The following is a 16,734-nucleotide window of genomic DNA, read 5'->3' as shown; positions in this document are numbered from 1 at the left end:
CTCCACTCTGAACCCACCAGGCGGCAGCGACCGGGATTCGAACTCACGACCTCCCGATTAGGAGGCCGATGTCTTTCCACCTCGCAACTGCGCCCGTCTTTCATGAACTATTTTCTTAGCTTACACAATTGTCAATCTGCGAGATGAGGACATCAACAACTTCCACTCAACACAGGAATCAGTCATCGTGTTGATTTTGGATATGTTTCCACATTGAGAGATGATCTTATTTTTGGATGTTTAAATAGTATGGTTTTTATTCATAGTTAATATGTAAAGCGCGGAGAGCACAGTTTACTGTGGTTCGCGCTATATAAGCTCTCATTATTATTATTATTATTATTATTATTATTATTATTATTATTATTATTATTATTATTATTATTATTATTATTATTGTTAATTTTGGCAAAAGCCTGAACAGATCTGTGATTGTGAACATCATCGGTTACACAAGAAGAAATATATTTTTGATAGTAAGAAGTATGCACGTGCAGCCAAGCATAAAATACCCCGCTCACTAGATAAGTCAAGAGGAGATAGCGAATGGCGCGCTTATTGGTGACGATTATTGCAGTTTCTTCCCCTGGCCTTCGATCGTGATTGGCCCTGCTTCGAAGCTTGCATCGATACTTTCTTTACCGTGTAGATTTTTGTGTAAACCTAATGTAGATTTTGCTTTTACGTGGAGAGGGTGGAAAATTCTGCTTGGACAAATGAAAGAAAAATTAAGAACCTGGCTCTTTGCAAAGTTGTTTTTTTCTCTAAAAATTCGAGATTGAGGAAGCTGTCAGTTACCATAAAAATTATTTCAACACAACGAAATGCCAACTCCATGCATGAAGCATCATCATAGCTGTTTATTTATGTCATATGTCCAAATGGAAGTGGATTATCGTGTGTGTGTGTGTGTGTGTGTGTGTGTGTGTGTGTGTGTGTGTGTGTGTGTGTGTGTGTGTGTGTGTGTGTGTGTGTGTATGTGTGAGTGTGTGTGTGTGTGTGTGTGTGTGTGCGTGTGTGTGTTTGTGTGGGGGGTGTATGTTTGTGTGTTTGTTTTTATGTATGTATATGTGTGGAGTGGAGGTGTGTGTGTGTGTGTGTGTGTGTGTGTGTGTGTGTGTGTGTGTGTGTGTGTGTGTGTGTGTGTGTGCGTGTTTGTATGTGTGTGAGTGCGTGAGTGTACGTACGTGCGTGAGCGCCTGCACGCGTACGTACGCACGTACGTGCGCGACAACTTGCATGCGTACGTGCTTGCGTACGCGCGAATGTGTGTGTGTGTGTGTGTGTGTGAGTGTGTGTGTGTGTGGGGGGGGGGGGGGTGGGGGTGATTACAATGTCTAACTAAGTGTCGGGGCTGTTTTGGTTAAAAACATCAACAGCATAAGATATGATACATCTATCAAAATATTCAAGGCCTTCAAGCTAATGTGATCGTATGAAATTAGATAGAAGCTTGCAGTTCTTGGAACACCCTGCATGGGCAATGCATTAGTGCACCGAGTTTGATTGCAAAAGCTCCACTTTTTTTTAAAGGTACTGCAATAAATGGACTGTTCAAGGGAGGTAAAAAGCGGTTCTACATCACCGCATAACCTTCGAAATCCCCATTAGAATGATGAAAATGGAATGAGCCAATGCCAAAAGTTAGTATAAGCAACAGTGAACTTTTATAATGGTCCAGTATGACAAAGGAACATCACAACTTAGAAGTGACCGAGATCATGTGGTCTATGTTGTGTCTATTGGTAAATGTGTACATAACATTTAGTTTACAAAACAAAACCTGGACAAAATCTGACAGAGAATGAAAAAAAAGCTTCATGAATCACCGTAAAAAAAACCCACCTGAAATGACGACCAACACCGATGCCGATAGGTACTATAACCTGTTTAAATCACATCGAAATTGACACAACATAATGGGATGTGCCAGGTCCGACACTTCCTCCGCAAACAAATCGCGAGTAACACGTGCACAGTGCTCGGCGACACAGCACAGCAACTAAGGGAAGAAGACAAGAAAAAAGAGGAACACAGAAGCACACAAAAATAGATTGAGTGTTTTGTTTGTTTGTTTGTTTTTTGTCCAATATCTGCACATTTCATTCAAATATTTGATATCCTAACAATGGACATAACACTTCTCATGCACAACACTGCCTTGAAAATTAATCTGTTATAAATAGAAATGTGTGTATTTGTTGAAATAATGTGTTTTGGATGCATATAATTTAATACACAAAGAGCAACACAATATATCTTTCACGTTATACATCTTGGAATTACTTTTATTCGGTATCTAATTTTTTCTTTCAAAAATGAATATTTCTGATCTGCAATTGCTTTTCAAATAAAACAAAAAGAGGCATTGACGCCTTTGTTTTCTAATAAATACTTATGCACATTTTACCAACCAAAATAATACGATTCAATTCTTTCAATCGAGTTGCATGCAATTGTCGATTTTTAACGCCAAACATGATTTCGTGCACTGTTAAATCTATCTGTTTATCCAAATGTACCCAAATATAAATTCAATATGTTTCCAAAACTCAATCACCACTTGGCAAAAAAAGAAAAAGTGTTCGATATAATCAACGCTATTGCAACAAAATGAACAAACATTATCCTCCACAACTTTCATTTTACACAACATGATATTTGTAGGATAAATATTGTGAAGTAATAATTGTAATACGCGAAGCCTTGTCTCTTTAACCCATTCAAAACTATTCAACCAATCTTTCTTATCAATTTCATAATTGAATTTCCTCCTCCAAAAAACAATTGCACATGGTTCAACCATTTTCATACTTACTAATTCTTTTCTAAACTGTTGTGCGCTGTGTATTTTCTTACCACGAAATGAGGGGGTATCCATCAAATCAATGTCTTCCTTTGCGCACATCATCTTATTAATAACATTCACAACAACTGCACGAACCATGTTATATTCCAAAATTCTCTGTGGGGATATCCCTAAAACACCACAAAAGAACTGGTAGGAAACAAACTCTTTTCTATATAAAACATCATGTACACTAACAAAACCCTTAGTTTCTTGTCCAATCTTCAAAATACGATACATTTCCAGAATAAACAAAACATTGGTTAATTGCATAAAAGTGGATTAATTAAATTACCATCAATACATACATTGCTATCAAACCAGGCTTTCAAGACAGTTTTCCAAAAATTGTACTTGACAAGTTCGCTCCTATTTAATCTTCAAAAATGAACATTTGAATAAAAACATTCACTGCAATTTGAGCCGTACATTGAAAAACCTGACTTTGCCACACATTTTCACTTATCTGTGACTTCGCCGGATGTCAGTCCAACAACCTAATGCAATAAAAAAAAAAAAGGATAACTGCATGTGTTTCAAATCATATTTAAACCATCATTTTCTATATTACTGCACAATATTGTCCTTTAACCTTTTCAAATGCCTTTTTATCATTTTCTTTCTTTTTCCATAAAAACCAAAACAGCAATCAATTAACTTCTGCTAGTACTTTATCAGGTATTAGACCGAGTGTTGAGAGCGAAGCTTCATATGGAAGGTCCTCAATCGCATTTCAATTGTACACCGAATCCCAAAATGGATGAAAATTGGAGGGAGAAGAAAAGGTAATTATGATATATATATAAAACATCAGAAATTGTGAAAGAAACAATTGAAAGTCAGCAGAGACTTTCTTCCGAGATTTGTTAAAAATCTCTTAGCAGAGAAAGAGAAAGAGAGAAAAAAAGTATCCCTTCACAGACAGCCTATTGGGAGCATCAGACCCTCCTCAAGGGGGACCGAGATTTACAATGCAAAGTCCCTTTGTGGGGGACGTATCACAAGGAAATCTAGTCCTGAGGAGGACCATTGTTTTTGTACCTAGACCAGACACGTGTTTCGACACTATTGTGTCTCATCAGTGGTCAGGTGGTACTGATGGCGAGAGTTGTCAACCCATGGTATCCAACTAAGAAGCAAACCACTCTCTAAATATAACAATTTATATCTCTATATATATAACAATTTGGAAGAAAAAAATATTGTTTGATAACTATCAAAACTACGCTCAGAATAACGATGACCCGGGAGGCAGGTCAATGTCGAGTCAATACCGAGAACTCCAAATTGCGACAGTAACACGTGCACTTGATAACCGGTACCCGGCTAAGCAAGCACGGTACAGCACAGCACAGAAGCCCTTGGAAAAGGGTAGGAAATATAAGTAATGGGATCGAACCTAAATGGCAGTCTTTCAGTCGTGCCCTCCTGCACACAACATAACATTTTTTGAACATATTTTGAAGGAGATTAAACATACAAAAAATAGAAAAATAGCTCCCTCTGCGGTGAAAGAAACGACCAATAACATACGGTATACATCATATGATACATACAAAAACAAATCTAAGCCTACTGAGAGTGACACGGAATTCGTCAATGTGTCAGTTTCGATACTTCTTCGTCCAGACTGCGGGTAGCACGTGCACAGCTATGTCAAGCAAGCAGAGCACAGCACATCAGCGCGAGAAAAAAGAGTCGACAAGAGGAGAAAAAGAAGAGACAGAGTGACGAGATCGAAGCGTCATGGCAGACCTTCCTTCAATCGCTGCCCGCGGCCTGTACAGTACACTGACGGAGCAAGCAAGCAAGCCTTTATCCCTACAAGCCTGCTTCTCTGCTACTGCTACCAAAGAGCTTCCCCTACTTTGCTGAGCACTACTAGTGTCGGGGCTCTCTGGGCCCGTCCCCCCTCCGTGAGAAACAATGGATCGAACCGCCAGCAGACTGAAGCATCTGTGAGCGGCGTATTTGCATTTTTGCAGCAGCAGCACAGAAGCAGCAGCAGCAGCAGCGCTGAGGTGTCGGCAGCGCCTATAGCTCTAGCTGCAATACGTACAGTCGAGCGGGGCGCACGATGCGAGCGAAGAGAAAGAGAGAGAAAGTAGAGAAGAAGAGACAGAGAGAGAGAAAGGAGACAGAGAGAGGAGACAGCAGCAGCAGTAGCAGCAGCAGAAGCAAGAGAAGAAGAGGAATAGAGATAGAGTCGGTTGGGAGCGATCGACGAGTAGAGAGGTTCTGTGTAGCGGCAGTAGTGTCTTGCTGTAGTGAGCGGTGTGCGACGCGAGGCGGGCGGGCAGCACTGTGGCTGTAGCGAGCTAGCTGCCGGCTGACCATCCTCTCTCTCACTGTGCACAAGACGGAGGGACTCACTGACGACGGCCCGCGGGAGGCACGTGAGACCGCTCAGCTTTGGACATCCGGATTCAAAATGGCGATAGCGCCAGGTCGGTCGCGGAAGGCGGTGATCCGCCGCTTCTCCTCGGAAGGAACAGCAGTGGTGTGTGTACACGGCCAGGGAGCATCTCTTCCTCACCTCACCAGCTTCTTCTTCCTTGCGTAGCCAACACACTTTGGCTTCATCATCGCCATCGCCGCTACCACGACTGCTAGTACTACCACCACTTCCACTGCCGCCGCCGCCACCGCCATCAGTGCCCAACAACCTTTCTGTGTGTGCCATCAGTCGTCGTTGCCTGCTTCGTAATACGACCACTGCCTCTTTCTTCTTCGATTCGCGGGTGTGTGTGTCCGAGTGTGTGTCAGTCTGTGTCCGTGTCTGTGTGTGTAGCCGCCAACCTTCTGTATACTGAGTGCTGTTTTGTCAGCGTCAGTTAAGTCAGTCATTATCATTTCTCTTGTCCGCTTTTTTCTTCTTCTAGTCCTCTTGTCGGATTTTGTTTCTTCCTGCTTGGCGATCAATTTTTGTTGGTCAAGTGTGTGTCAGTGCTGTATTCTCCGGCCTCCGTCAGTCGTGACGGTTCCTGTGTGTGTTGAAGGTGCCAGGGAGTATTGTATCGAATCAGAAAGATAGTGATGTGTGTGTAGCGAGGAGAGTGAGGGAAGGCAGCCACACGTCAAGCCACTCACCGTCACAACTGTGCCTGGCCCCGATGAGGACACGGGTCGTTGAGACTCTGTGAGGACACCAAGGTCACCAGGCCACGCGAGGGTCAGTCGGAGTCAGGGACCCACGGAGGAGGCATCAGGAGGAACCAACGAACAACATCGACAAAGGACAGGTGAGACTGAGGAGACATACAAGCCTGTGACCGAGTCACTCGGGAGGGGTCATCCTCTTCTTCTACTCTTCTCGCCCTGTGTCTCCCTCTCACAGTACCGGCCAGCCAGGCCACGCGGCCCAAAGTGTCACGTTGGGTATGAGAAGTCTCTCGGGTACGGAGCACCACTCCTCCTCCTCCTCCTCCTCCTATTCCTTCTCCTATTACTACTCCTCTAGAACTTACCAAAGCTGTCGTAGTCGCTGTCAAGGGCCTCGTCGTCGACGTGGTCGTGCAGCTGGTGCGGGTGGAGATGCGGGCGCCGGGTGGCAGCAGCGCGTGCTGGTTGTGCGGCGTGTTGGACGTGCTGGCTGCTCTCACCCTGTCCGCCACCACCGCCGCCACCCATCACCCTCCTCAGGGGGACGGGGACAGGCTCTGGACTAAGCTGGTGACGGGATGGGGGCGAGGGGAGGTGGTGGGGGTGCGGGTAGGACGGTACCCACGGGCCGTGCAGCGGTCCAGCCCCCTGGGTGCCACCAGCAAGCACAGGGCCCAAGGGCAAGGGGGGCAGGCGTACGCCCTGGACCACAGAATGAGCCAGGAGAGCCACGAGAAGAAAGCGCGGGACACGGAAGTGCTGCAGTTCATCGACCGCCTGACGAGCTCGCACCCAGACAACTGCTCGCAGCACCGCAACATCATTTTGGACTCGTACGACTTCGACGAGCAGCACTTTAGGCAGCCCTTCCAGGAGCAGGTGAAGAAGGCCGTGCAGCTGGCCAACGTGCTCAACAGCCTCTTCCTCTACAGCCGCCGCTCAGCGGACCTGTACAAGAACGTCACGTACTTCGCCCTGACGCACAGCCTGGTGCAGAGCGACCCCAAAGTCAAGGGCTGCGGGATCGCCTTCCAGCTGGGCCAGTACCGCCCCGTGCCCCCCAACACCCGCGACTTCTTCTTCCCCTACTCCTATCGCGCCGGCAACGGGGCCACTATCGTGTCGGATCTCACAAGCTTCTACGAGCCTTTCAACACGTCCTGGTTCTTCAACCAGAGCCGTAGGGACCCGTCCCGGTTCTCCAAGTCCGCGGAGACCGTGTTCACCAACTCGAGCGACGTGGGTAGCTTCTGGCACTACGAGGCGCGCTGGAATAAGACGGTGCACGTGACGGAGAAGGACGGATATTGGGCGACGCCGTACTACGACTGTTTGCTGCGAGCCTGGATACTGCAGTTCTCCCTGCCCTTCTTCGAGATGCACAGCAACGGGACGGCCGTCTTCAAGTGAGTGTGACAGTGTTTATGTTGTGTGTCAGTGTGTGTGTTTGTGTGTTCCTGGTGTTCGAGGTGGTGGCGATGTGTGTGTGTGTGTGTGTGTGTGTGTGTGTGTGTGTGTGTGTGTGTGTCTGTGTCTGTGTCTGTCTTTCTGTCTTTCTGTCTGTCTGTCTGTCTGTCTGTCAGTCTGTGTTTGCACATGTATGTATGTGTCTATCTGTCTGACTGTTTGCGCCTGTCGAGTTGTCTATCGACAGTTGGCTGGGGTCTACCCAATACCTACCTGTCTGACGGTCGCTTTCTGTCCGTCATCCTGTCTTTCTGTCTGACCCGTTTTGCTGCATTTCTTTGTACCCTTCTGGCTAGTCTGTGTCTTTGTCTTTAATTAAAAATTAAACTGTCTTGCCTGTTCTTGTGTGTGTGTGTGTGTGTGTGTGTGTGTGTGTGTGTGTGTGTGTGTGTGTGTGTGTGTGTGTGTGTGTGTGTGTGTGTGTGTAAGTGCGTGCATACGTGCCTGCGTATGTGTGTGTGTGTGTGTGTGTGTGTGTGTGTGTGTGTGTGTGTGTGTGTGTGTGTGTGTAATTGTGTGCGTAAATGTGTGCGTGTGTGTGTCAATATGTCCATCTCTCTGTGTCAGTGCATATTATATATATATACATGTATGTGTGTGTATGTGGCTGTGTCTCTCTGCGCCTGTCTGTATCTGTGTCTATGTGTGTTTGCATGTGCGTAAAAGTAAACAGTACAAATACCAGGCAGCCTCCTCACCTTCAGAAGAATATGACCGTGCTCTACACGCGCACCTAGGTCTGATATTTTAATATGTTTCTTTAAGCTTCTGTGCCTTCCGCGGAAGTGAGTGTGATAAATCAATTAGTGTGCGCAAATCAAGCCGCACAGAAAAATACTGTTTCACCGAGTAAGAACTGACTGTTTTATGGGTATGCGCCTTATTGTTGTTGTTTTGCGATTCAAGGCTTTAGTTTCCATGGTGGAGCTGAGATTGGAACAAACAGTTTCATGCAAGCTCACCAAAGATATTTCGTTTACCTGCGAACTGAAATCACACACAAACAGGGGAGGGGGAGGTGGGGCTGGGGGAAAGGGGATACACGTTTAAGATGAAGGGAAGTCAAATGTGGCCGATCAAGACCGTCTTTTGTCACACAAAACCACTGATATTCTGCAGATTGATTTAGGCGGAGGGGGAGGGGTGGGGGGTTATATGTTTAAGATGAAGAGAAGTAAAATTAGCCCGTCAGAACCGTCTATTGTCCTAAAAAAAAAAACACAAAAAACGAGTGGTTGGTGTAGGAATAAAGGAGATCGGGGTTAAACCCCTTTCGGGTTTATTTGCAGGCTTGCAAACTTGCATTTCCTGGCAGCTGCTTGTATGGACACAACAATCCAACCATACAAGCAGCTGCTTGTATGGACACAACAATCCAACCATACAAGCAGCTGCTTGTATGGACACAACAATCCAACCATACAAGCAGCTGCTTGTATGGACACAACAATCCAACCATACAAGCAGCTGCTTGTATGGACACAACAATCCAACCATACAAGCAGCTGCTTGTATGGACACAACAATCCAACCATACAAGCAAAGTAAGGCAACATTTATTTTCAAAAACCCAAGGAGAAGGCCCCACATAAAACCCAAGGAGAAGGCCCCACATAAAACCCAAGGAGAAGGCCCCACATAAAACCCAAGGATAAGGCCCCACATAAAACCCAAGGAGAAGGCCCCACATAAAACCCAAGGAGAAGGCCCCACATAAAAACAAAGTAAAAGTATTACCAGAAAAACGCACCTTAAAGGCCCACGCCGCCTCGTGAAAACAGTTTGCCTCACCGTTACAGATCAGGCAAGGCTTTTACATGGGATAAGACCATATCTCCACTTGGTCTAATACCAAAAATGAACAACCTGAGTGCTGTCTGTGCACGGGTGTTTCGAAAATTAATTCATAAAACGATCAAACTCTCCATTGCAAGCAGTCAGGGTGTTGAGTTTTGGTATGTGACCAAGTGGAGGGATGGTTTTATTCAATGTAAAAGCCTGGCTAGATCTGACACAGTGAGACGAACTGTCTTCTCGAGTCTGCATGAGTGGACCTTTATAGTGAGACACAGACTCCATATAATTCATAAACAGAACAAATAAGGGTCGATTATAAAAAATTAAAAAGACGAAAATGTTATTCATCAGTGGTAATGGACACGCGAAAGTATCCGCTGCTAGTATATAAACGTAACAACAATCTTAGGAAACGAGCACAATCCTTCAAAGACGGAACTTAGAAGGATAAGAAAGACAAGGAGGAATTTTCCAGGTTCCAAAATGGACATTCAGAAATATCTTCAAGAAAAGCGATTACCCGAGTTGTCGACAACGATAGCATTTTTGTTGTTCGCAGTTTGTGGGAGTGGGTGTATGTTTGTGTCTGTGCCTGTGTGTATGTGTGTCCGCGAGTTCTAGTACTCAGTAGTGTTTCTGATTTTTCTGGTATGATCTGGTCTGGTCTAATGATGAGACTTGTTCGTGGTGTTGTTGATGCTGCTTCTGCTGAACGTGCTTGTTTGTGTGAGGAAGAATTCGGTTTTGTATAGTATGTGGGTGTGATGAGTATGACGGGGGAGACACACACTCTCATACACACACACACACGCACGCACATGTACAATTACACCCACACACACACACATGCACAAACACACACTCACATACATATTCGCTCACCAGGGTTTAGCCTGGGAGAAAAAGGCAATGGGACATTTGTCCCCCTCAACCAAATTCCGATGGGACATATAATCGAAGGCAAGAAGCGCAAGAGACCTGTACGCGTTTTGACCAAAGATGCAAAATGGTGCAACATGGTGCCATCTGAGAATTAACTTCTATATCGTGTTATCTGTGTGTGTGTGTGTGTGTGTGTGTGTGTGTGTGTGTGTGTGTGTGTGTGTGTGTGTGTGTGTGTGTGTGTGTGTGTGTGTGTGTGTGTGTGTGTGAGACAATGACAAAAGGTGACGTTTTCATGTCAGTATGTCCCAAATGACATCACCAGTACATTTTTCATTCTATCTAATCTGTTTTCGTTCTATTTTTTCTAATAACATGCGTTAACAATTGATTGCCAACTGGAATGGAAGAGCACAAAAAGTGTAACTTGATATGTAGTTTCTCTAGAGGGAAAAACATCTTCCACTTTCATGTCAGTGTGTCCCATGCAACATACATTTGCCAAACAGCTATGTGTAAGTAGATTATTTGTTAGTGGTATAGAACATACTGATCACCAATTAAAGTCAGTTTTCACATTCGTTTTCTACCTATTTCTTATTTGTTTATTCTTTTGGCAATGGTGAAATGTCAGCAATCGTGTGTCATTCGGGACAGTAGACATGACACCTGACCTTTTGTCACTGTCTCGTGTGTGTGTGTGTGTGTGTGTGTGTGTGTGTGTGTGTGTGTGTGTGTGTGTGTGTGTGTGTGTGTGTGTGTGTGTGTGTGTGTGTGTGTGTGTGTGTGTGTGTAATCCGATGTAAAGTGTACATTTGGTGGCGCAGTGGTACGTAATCTCAATGCGCCCTTTGACGCACTGAAGGAAATTGTGATGGGACATTTTCAGATTTTTCCAATGGCGCAATGGCGCAGGGCGCACTAGTAAATGAAACCCTGGCTCACACACGAACGCACGAATGCACACAAACACACACACACACAAACACAAATGCACACCCCCCCCCCCCCACACACACACACACACAGAGATACACACTCACATTCATATTCGCTCACACACGAACGCACGAATGCACACAAACACACACACACAAACACACACACACACACACACACACACAAACACACACACACACACACTCACACACACACACACTCACACACACACACACACACACACACACACACACACACACACACACACACACACACACACACACACACACACACACTGTTTGGCTGCTTTTCCATTTGAGATACGGGGGAATCCCAATCGTGATCCCAGAATTATTTAAAACAGCGCACGAAGTAAGCCTTCGTTATAGAATGTACCACATTGCTGTCAGAAGCTCTTGAACTTGCTTAATATTCTCAGTTTGCACGCTGCATTTGGATCTAATTTCAGATTAAATTGGGTCGTTCCGGGTTGGAGTCACCTGTCACGTGTCCTTAAAAATGCCTTTCTACTCGTGTATTCTATCATGTCAGATATCACAGTTCTTTATAGACTTTATAATGAGATAAGAGGGGCCATTTTATTTGTGAAGATACCAAAATATTAGTTTTTATGAGTATTACCAATGTGGTTCAGCAGCCTTAACTGAAGTGAAGGGAGTTGCGGTCATAGTTTGAGAGAATATCTTCTTCAGCTTCTCGGAATTTTCTTTGGGGTCTTGCTGCCAATTTTCAGGAAACGAAATTGAATCCGCCCCGAATAGCCAACAATCTTAATTTCGTAATGAGCGATGTGTGTGTGTGTGTGTGTGTGTTGCCGCGATTGGCGTGCGCATGTTTTCCTCAGTATTGTCAAGCAAAAGCATCATGGTTCATGCATGATAAAAAAAAATCTCCCCCGCAAAATAGTTCCAACTTTTATCTTGTAGTGATCAGCCAAGTTGTTGAATGTTGGTCACCTTTCAAGGGTAAGATCGCTCGCAACATTCTTAACAAACGCGGATCAATCTGGCACAGCGGTTTTTGGCGGTTAACACACGTAAAGTAAGTCATCATTTTCTAAAATGTCGATTCTGTTCTGAAGCTGGAGCTTCAGCTAGTCCATATCTTTATTTATTAAGAGGTCTGGGAGTTTGTCTACAATGGTTGTTTCTGTGGTAGATGGCATGATTAAGATACATAATTATCTCGATCAGAAGGGTGAAACTTGTCACAGTCTGAATATCTGGATACTGAGATTTTGTCTCACATGATCGTCACAGATGCGGAAAGATTGTCTTTAAGTCCCCAAGGGCAAAGATTGTCATGCTTAATTAGATCTAGGGAGCTATATGAGGTTCGTTTGCAATGATTGTCTTTCCTAAAGGTACATGTATGTCTAAGCATAGTCTTTACAAAGACCACACAGATTAACACTTTTTATGAGCGAGCTATGAACACGTAATACTTACTGCCGTGTCTTCTTTATTGTTTAAATACTGAGGGGTTAGTCTACAGTGATTGTCGGTTGAACTTGGACGGATAATTACAATCGCCTTCTAGGGGAAAGGCGAAGGCCTGGTGGACAGAGGGAGACTCGGTGTTTGTCCACAATGATTGTCCCAGCTACAAAAAAAGTTATTAAAAAATAAATTTAAAAAAGGGGCAGGGGACGGGGGGGGGGGGGGGGTGAAGGATTGTCTTCTGATTTGAAGATACGAAGAGCATTGCCATTCCCTGAAAGATCTACGTAGCCTGTGGGTTCGTCTACAATTGTTGTTTTTGCGGATGAATTATGATTAACGGCCATTTTGTTGTCGGGATGGTTGAAGTAGATTGTCATTTTTGCAAAGATCCTTTGAGCGATTTTTCCGACAGGTCTTTCATACCAAACGCTACTAAGAGATGTTGTTCTACAATGACTGTCTATGCCGAAGAGTGATACCTAAGGATTGCCTGCGTATCACAAAGGTCAGAAAAAAATGGTCACAATCGAACATGTCCAAGAAGAATGTCATTCTTGGAAAACAAGACAGATCTGTTCGTCTTCTCGTGGCAGGGGCAAGGGGGAAGACTGTCGCTGTCTATTTATCGATTGCCGACGCTCTGCAATCGGTGGTTGACTCCGAGACTGCATGCATTCTCACCTTGTTGTCAGATGATAGCCTGCATCCACCGTCAACCATGGTGGCATTGTCACAAAAGAGTCGCAACAGTACAGGGAGTTTTTGTTTACAACTTATCTTCAGCGAGTCGTACCTTCCTTTGCACGTGTTTATTTTAGTTAGTGTATGAGTATGAGTGTGTGTGTGTATGTATGTATGTGTGTGTGTGTGTGTGTGTGTGTGTGTGTGTATGTATGTGTGTGTGTGTGTGTGTGTGTGTTTGTGTGTGTGTGTGTTTGTGTGTGTGTTTGTGTGTATGTGTGTGTGTGTGTGTGTGTGTTGTATTGCTGTGTCTGTCTTCTTGTTATTGTCAGAGGCAGTTTCCATGCTTGTATCATCAATATACTTGCAAGGACACGTGCACCAGTAGGCCTACTTTCTCCAATCAAAGTCTGGGTCGTCCTTTCCACTGTCTCTCCAAAATGTGTTGGTGTTCCACCATTCTCATATTCACATCCCAGACATTGATATTGTTTCTAATACGAAGTGAATTTAAGTGCTGTATGGTTTGCATACGTGAAACTGACTTTGGAGACTGTAGTGTCTGTAGAAGTTGGTTTTGCCGAGTCATTGCTCTTTATATATATATATATTATGCGGGTTTACCTAGACGTTTGAATTGCAAGCTGAATAAAATAATCCGATTTGAGTCTCACACGCGTGCGCACGCGCGCGCACTCACACACGTACACACACACACACAGAAACACACACACACACTGACAAACTGACACACTGACAAACACCCCAACCCCCCAGTCCCACTCAAAAAGTACTGCACAGCACACGGCAACCCGACCGATTCCTGGGATTCTCCCATCCAGTCATGTGTTTCAGACCTTCAGTGTCACATCATCTTCAACAGACAACACACTTGTCTTGTCACAGTTTTATGTGTCCACTCTCTTCCTCATTCTCTCTCTATCGCTCCATCTCTCTTTTTGTCTCTCTCTCTCTCTCTCTCTCTCTCTCTCTCTCTCTCTCTCTCTCTCTCTCTCTCTCTCTCTCTCTCTCTCTCTCTCTCTCTTTCCCTGATGGTTTCAGATGCAGGCGACAACTTAGTAGACGAAGCGGGCATTCAGTGAGAAGAAAAACGGCCGCAGCCATGTTGAATAGATTAGCGTTTGGCAGAGGTGGCGGTGGACTGTTGCGTTCCAGATAGCTCAGCAGTAGAAAGCGGAAGGAGAGAGTGCAATCGCAGAGAGAGAGAGAGAGAGGGAGAGAGAGGGGGGGGGGGGGCGGGTCGACGACACAATACAATTAAATGAAGGAGTTTGGCAGTCAGTAAAGAACGAAAGAGAGAGGGGGGGAGAGAGAGAGAGGAGGAGGAGGAGAGAGGGAGAGACAGAGAGGTAGAAACAGAGAGAGGGAGAGAGAGAGTGAAGAACAAAGTGAATTGAAATGAAATAGTTCAGAACTACACGCATAACTCGGGTAGAGGAAGTACAGAGTACAGAAGCATTTGTAGCCGTTTGGGAAGAAACAGAGTTCGGAGAGAGAGAGAGAGAGAGAGAGAGAGAGAGAGAGAGAGAGAGAGAGAGAGAGAGAGAGAGAGAGAAAGAGAAAGAGAGAGAGAGAGAGAGTAGGAGTTGAAATGACAAAGTTCCGCACTAAAAACAAGAGAAAGAGGAATCACAGAGTGCACTTTGTAGCAGTTTTGGAAGAAACAGTGTTCGGAGAGAGAGAGAGAGAGAGAGAGAGAGAGAGAGAGAGAGAGAGAGAGAGAGAGACAGAGAGAGACAGACAGACAGACAGACTGAGAGAGACGGAGAGAGACAGACAGACAGATAGAAAGACAGACAGAGAGTGACACAGAGAGAAAAAGAGAAAGGGTTAGAAAAATCACAGAGAGGAAAAGAGAGAGAGAGAGAGAGAGAGAGAGAGAGAGAGAGAGAGAGAGTAAAATTAAATGAAATTGTTCAGCGCTGTGGAAGCCCCAAAAAAAGAAAATACAGAGTGCAAGAGCAGTTGCAGCAGTTTTGGAAGAAACAGAGTTTGGAAATAGACATAGAGAGAAAAAGAGACAGAGAGAGAGGGACACAGAGAGAGAGAGAGAGAGAGAGAGAGAGAGAGAGAGAGAGAGAGAGAGAGAGAGAGAGAGAGAGAGAGGGACATAGAGAGAGAGAGAGGAGAGTTAGTGAGCAGACAGACGGAGACAGAGAGGGGGCACAGAGAGAAAAAGATTTGTTTTGTTTTGTTTGTTTGTTTGCTTAACGCCCAGCCGTCCACGAAGGGCCATATCAGGGCGGTGCTGTTTTGACATTTAACGTGCGCCACACACAAGACAGAAGTCACAGCACAGGCTTCATGTCTTACCCAGTCACATTATTCTGATACCGGACCAACCAGTCCTAGCACTAACCCCATAATGCCAGACGCCAGGCGGAGCAGCCACTAGATTGCCAATTTTAAAGTCTTAGGTATGACCCGGCCGGGGTTCGAACCCACGACCTCCCGATCACGGGGCGGACGCCTTACCACCAGGCCACCGTGCCGGTTAGAGAAAAAGATGTAGTGTTTGAAGAAGCACAGCGACAAAGAGAAGGAGGCAAATAGAGATAGACAGACAGACAGAGAAGACACGGACGGACGAGGTTGTCCTTATACTAGAAGTAACCTCCTACCACAGCGAGGAAGAAAGAGAAAGCTGGTGCCAGTGGTGGGGATGGCGGTGGCCTGTTTCACTTGAGTGTAGTGCTCACTGTATTGATCTTTTCAGCTTGCTAGTAAAGTACGGATAGCACGTGCATCGCCGGCAGAATACTACCACTGCCATTTTTTCCCGCTTTCCAAGTCTGAGGCAACCTGGGGGAGAGATGATGGAAAGGAATTCCACCACAGGAAAGGAGAGGGTTCAGTCGAAGTAGGCGAATACTAAAACTGAGACCTTTTTCTCTTGCTAATAAAAGTCTGAGGCTGAGGGAGAGATGATGGCAAAGAATTCCGCTACAGACTTGTGCACACATGATAGAAGGTCATTGACGGTCAGACGTTTGGGCGAGAAGGGTCGATGGACTGCCAACGGTGGTGTGTTTTTTGTGTTTTTTTTTTTAGGGGTATATGTTTTAACTTCTATGTGTGTGTGTGTGTGTGTTTGTGTGTGTGTGTGTGTGTATGTGTGTGTGTGTGTGTGTGCATAAGTACGTGCCTGCCTGCGTGCGTACAGTGTTATTGGAAATGTGATAGGCGTGCTTGTTACTACATACGTGAACCTATGTTTTATGTTTGATGTGTGTTGTCCTATACAATTGTTGTTATAATCGTTTACAGGCAGGCAGGGTGTGCCGAAGAAAATTTTCCATTTTTACACCCCCGGTATAGGGGTGTGTATAGGATTCGGTCGATGTGTTTGTTTGTTTGTGTTCGCATATAGATCTCAAGAATGAACGGACCGATCGTCACCAAACTTGGTGAACAGGTTCTATACATTCCTGAGACGGTCCTTACTAAAATTGGGACCAGTCAAACACACGGTTAGGGAGTTATTGGTGGATTAAGATTCTACAAGGACTTATAGAGGGACATATTAATGGTCAA

At 45.0% G+C, this 16,734-nt stretch overlaps 1 protein-coding gene across 1 annotated transcript in view; it reads left to right on the top strand.

The window, feature by feature from the left end:
* The first annotated feature begins 4,909 nt into the window (after window positions 1-4,909).
* Window positions 4,910-16,734, top strand: part of LOC138953811 (metabotropic glycine receptor-like) — a 117,177-nt gene continuing 105,352 nt past the window's right edge. Inside the window, exon 1 of the mRNA XM_070325753.1 lies at window positions 4,910-7,356. Within this exon, the coding sequence (XP_070181854.1) occupies window positions 6,383-7,356 (974 nt within the window). The 5' untranslated portion in view covers window positions 4,910-6,382. The remainder of the gene's footprint in view (window positions 7,357-16,734) is intronic.

This window comes from Littorina saxatilis, linkage group LG2 (genome assembly GCF_037325665.1).
Source record: "Littorina saxatilis isolate snail1 linkage group LG2, US_GU_Lsax_2.0, whole genome shotgun sequence".
Taxonomy (NCBI): Eukaryota; Metazoa; Mollusca; class Gastropoda; order Littorinimorpha; family Littorinidae; genus Littorina; species Littorina saxatilis.
Note: the sequence above shows the minus strand (reverse complement) of the source record. Positions and strands in the feature narration are given on the sequence as shown.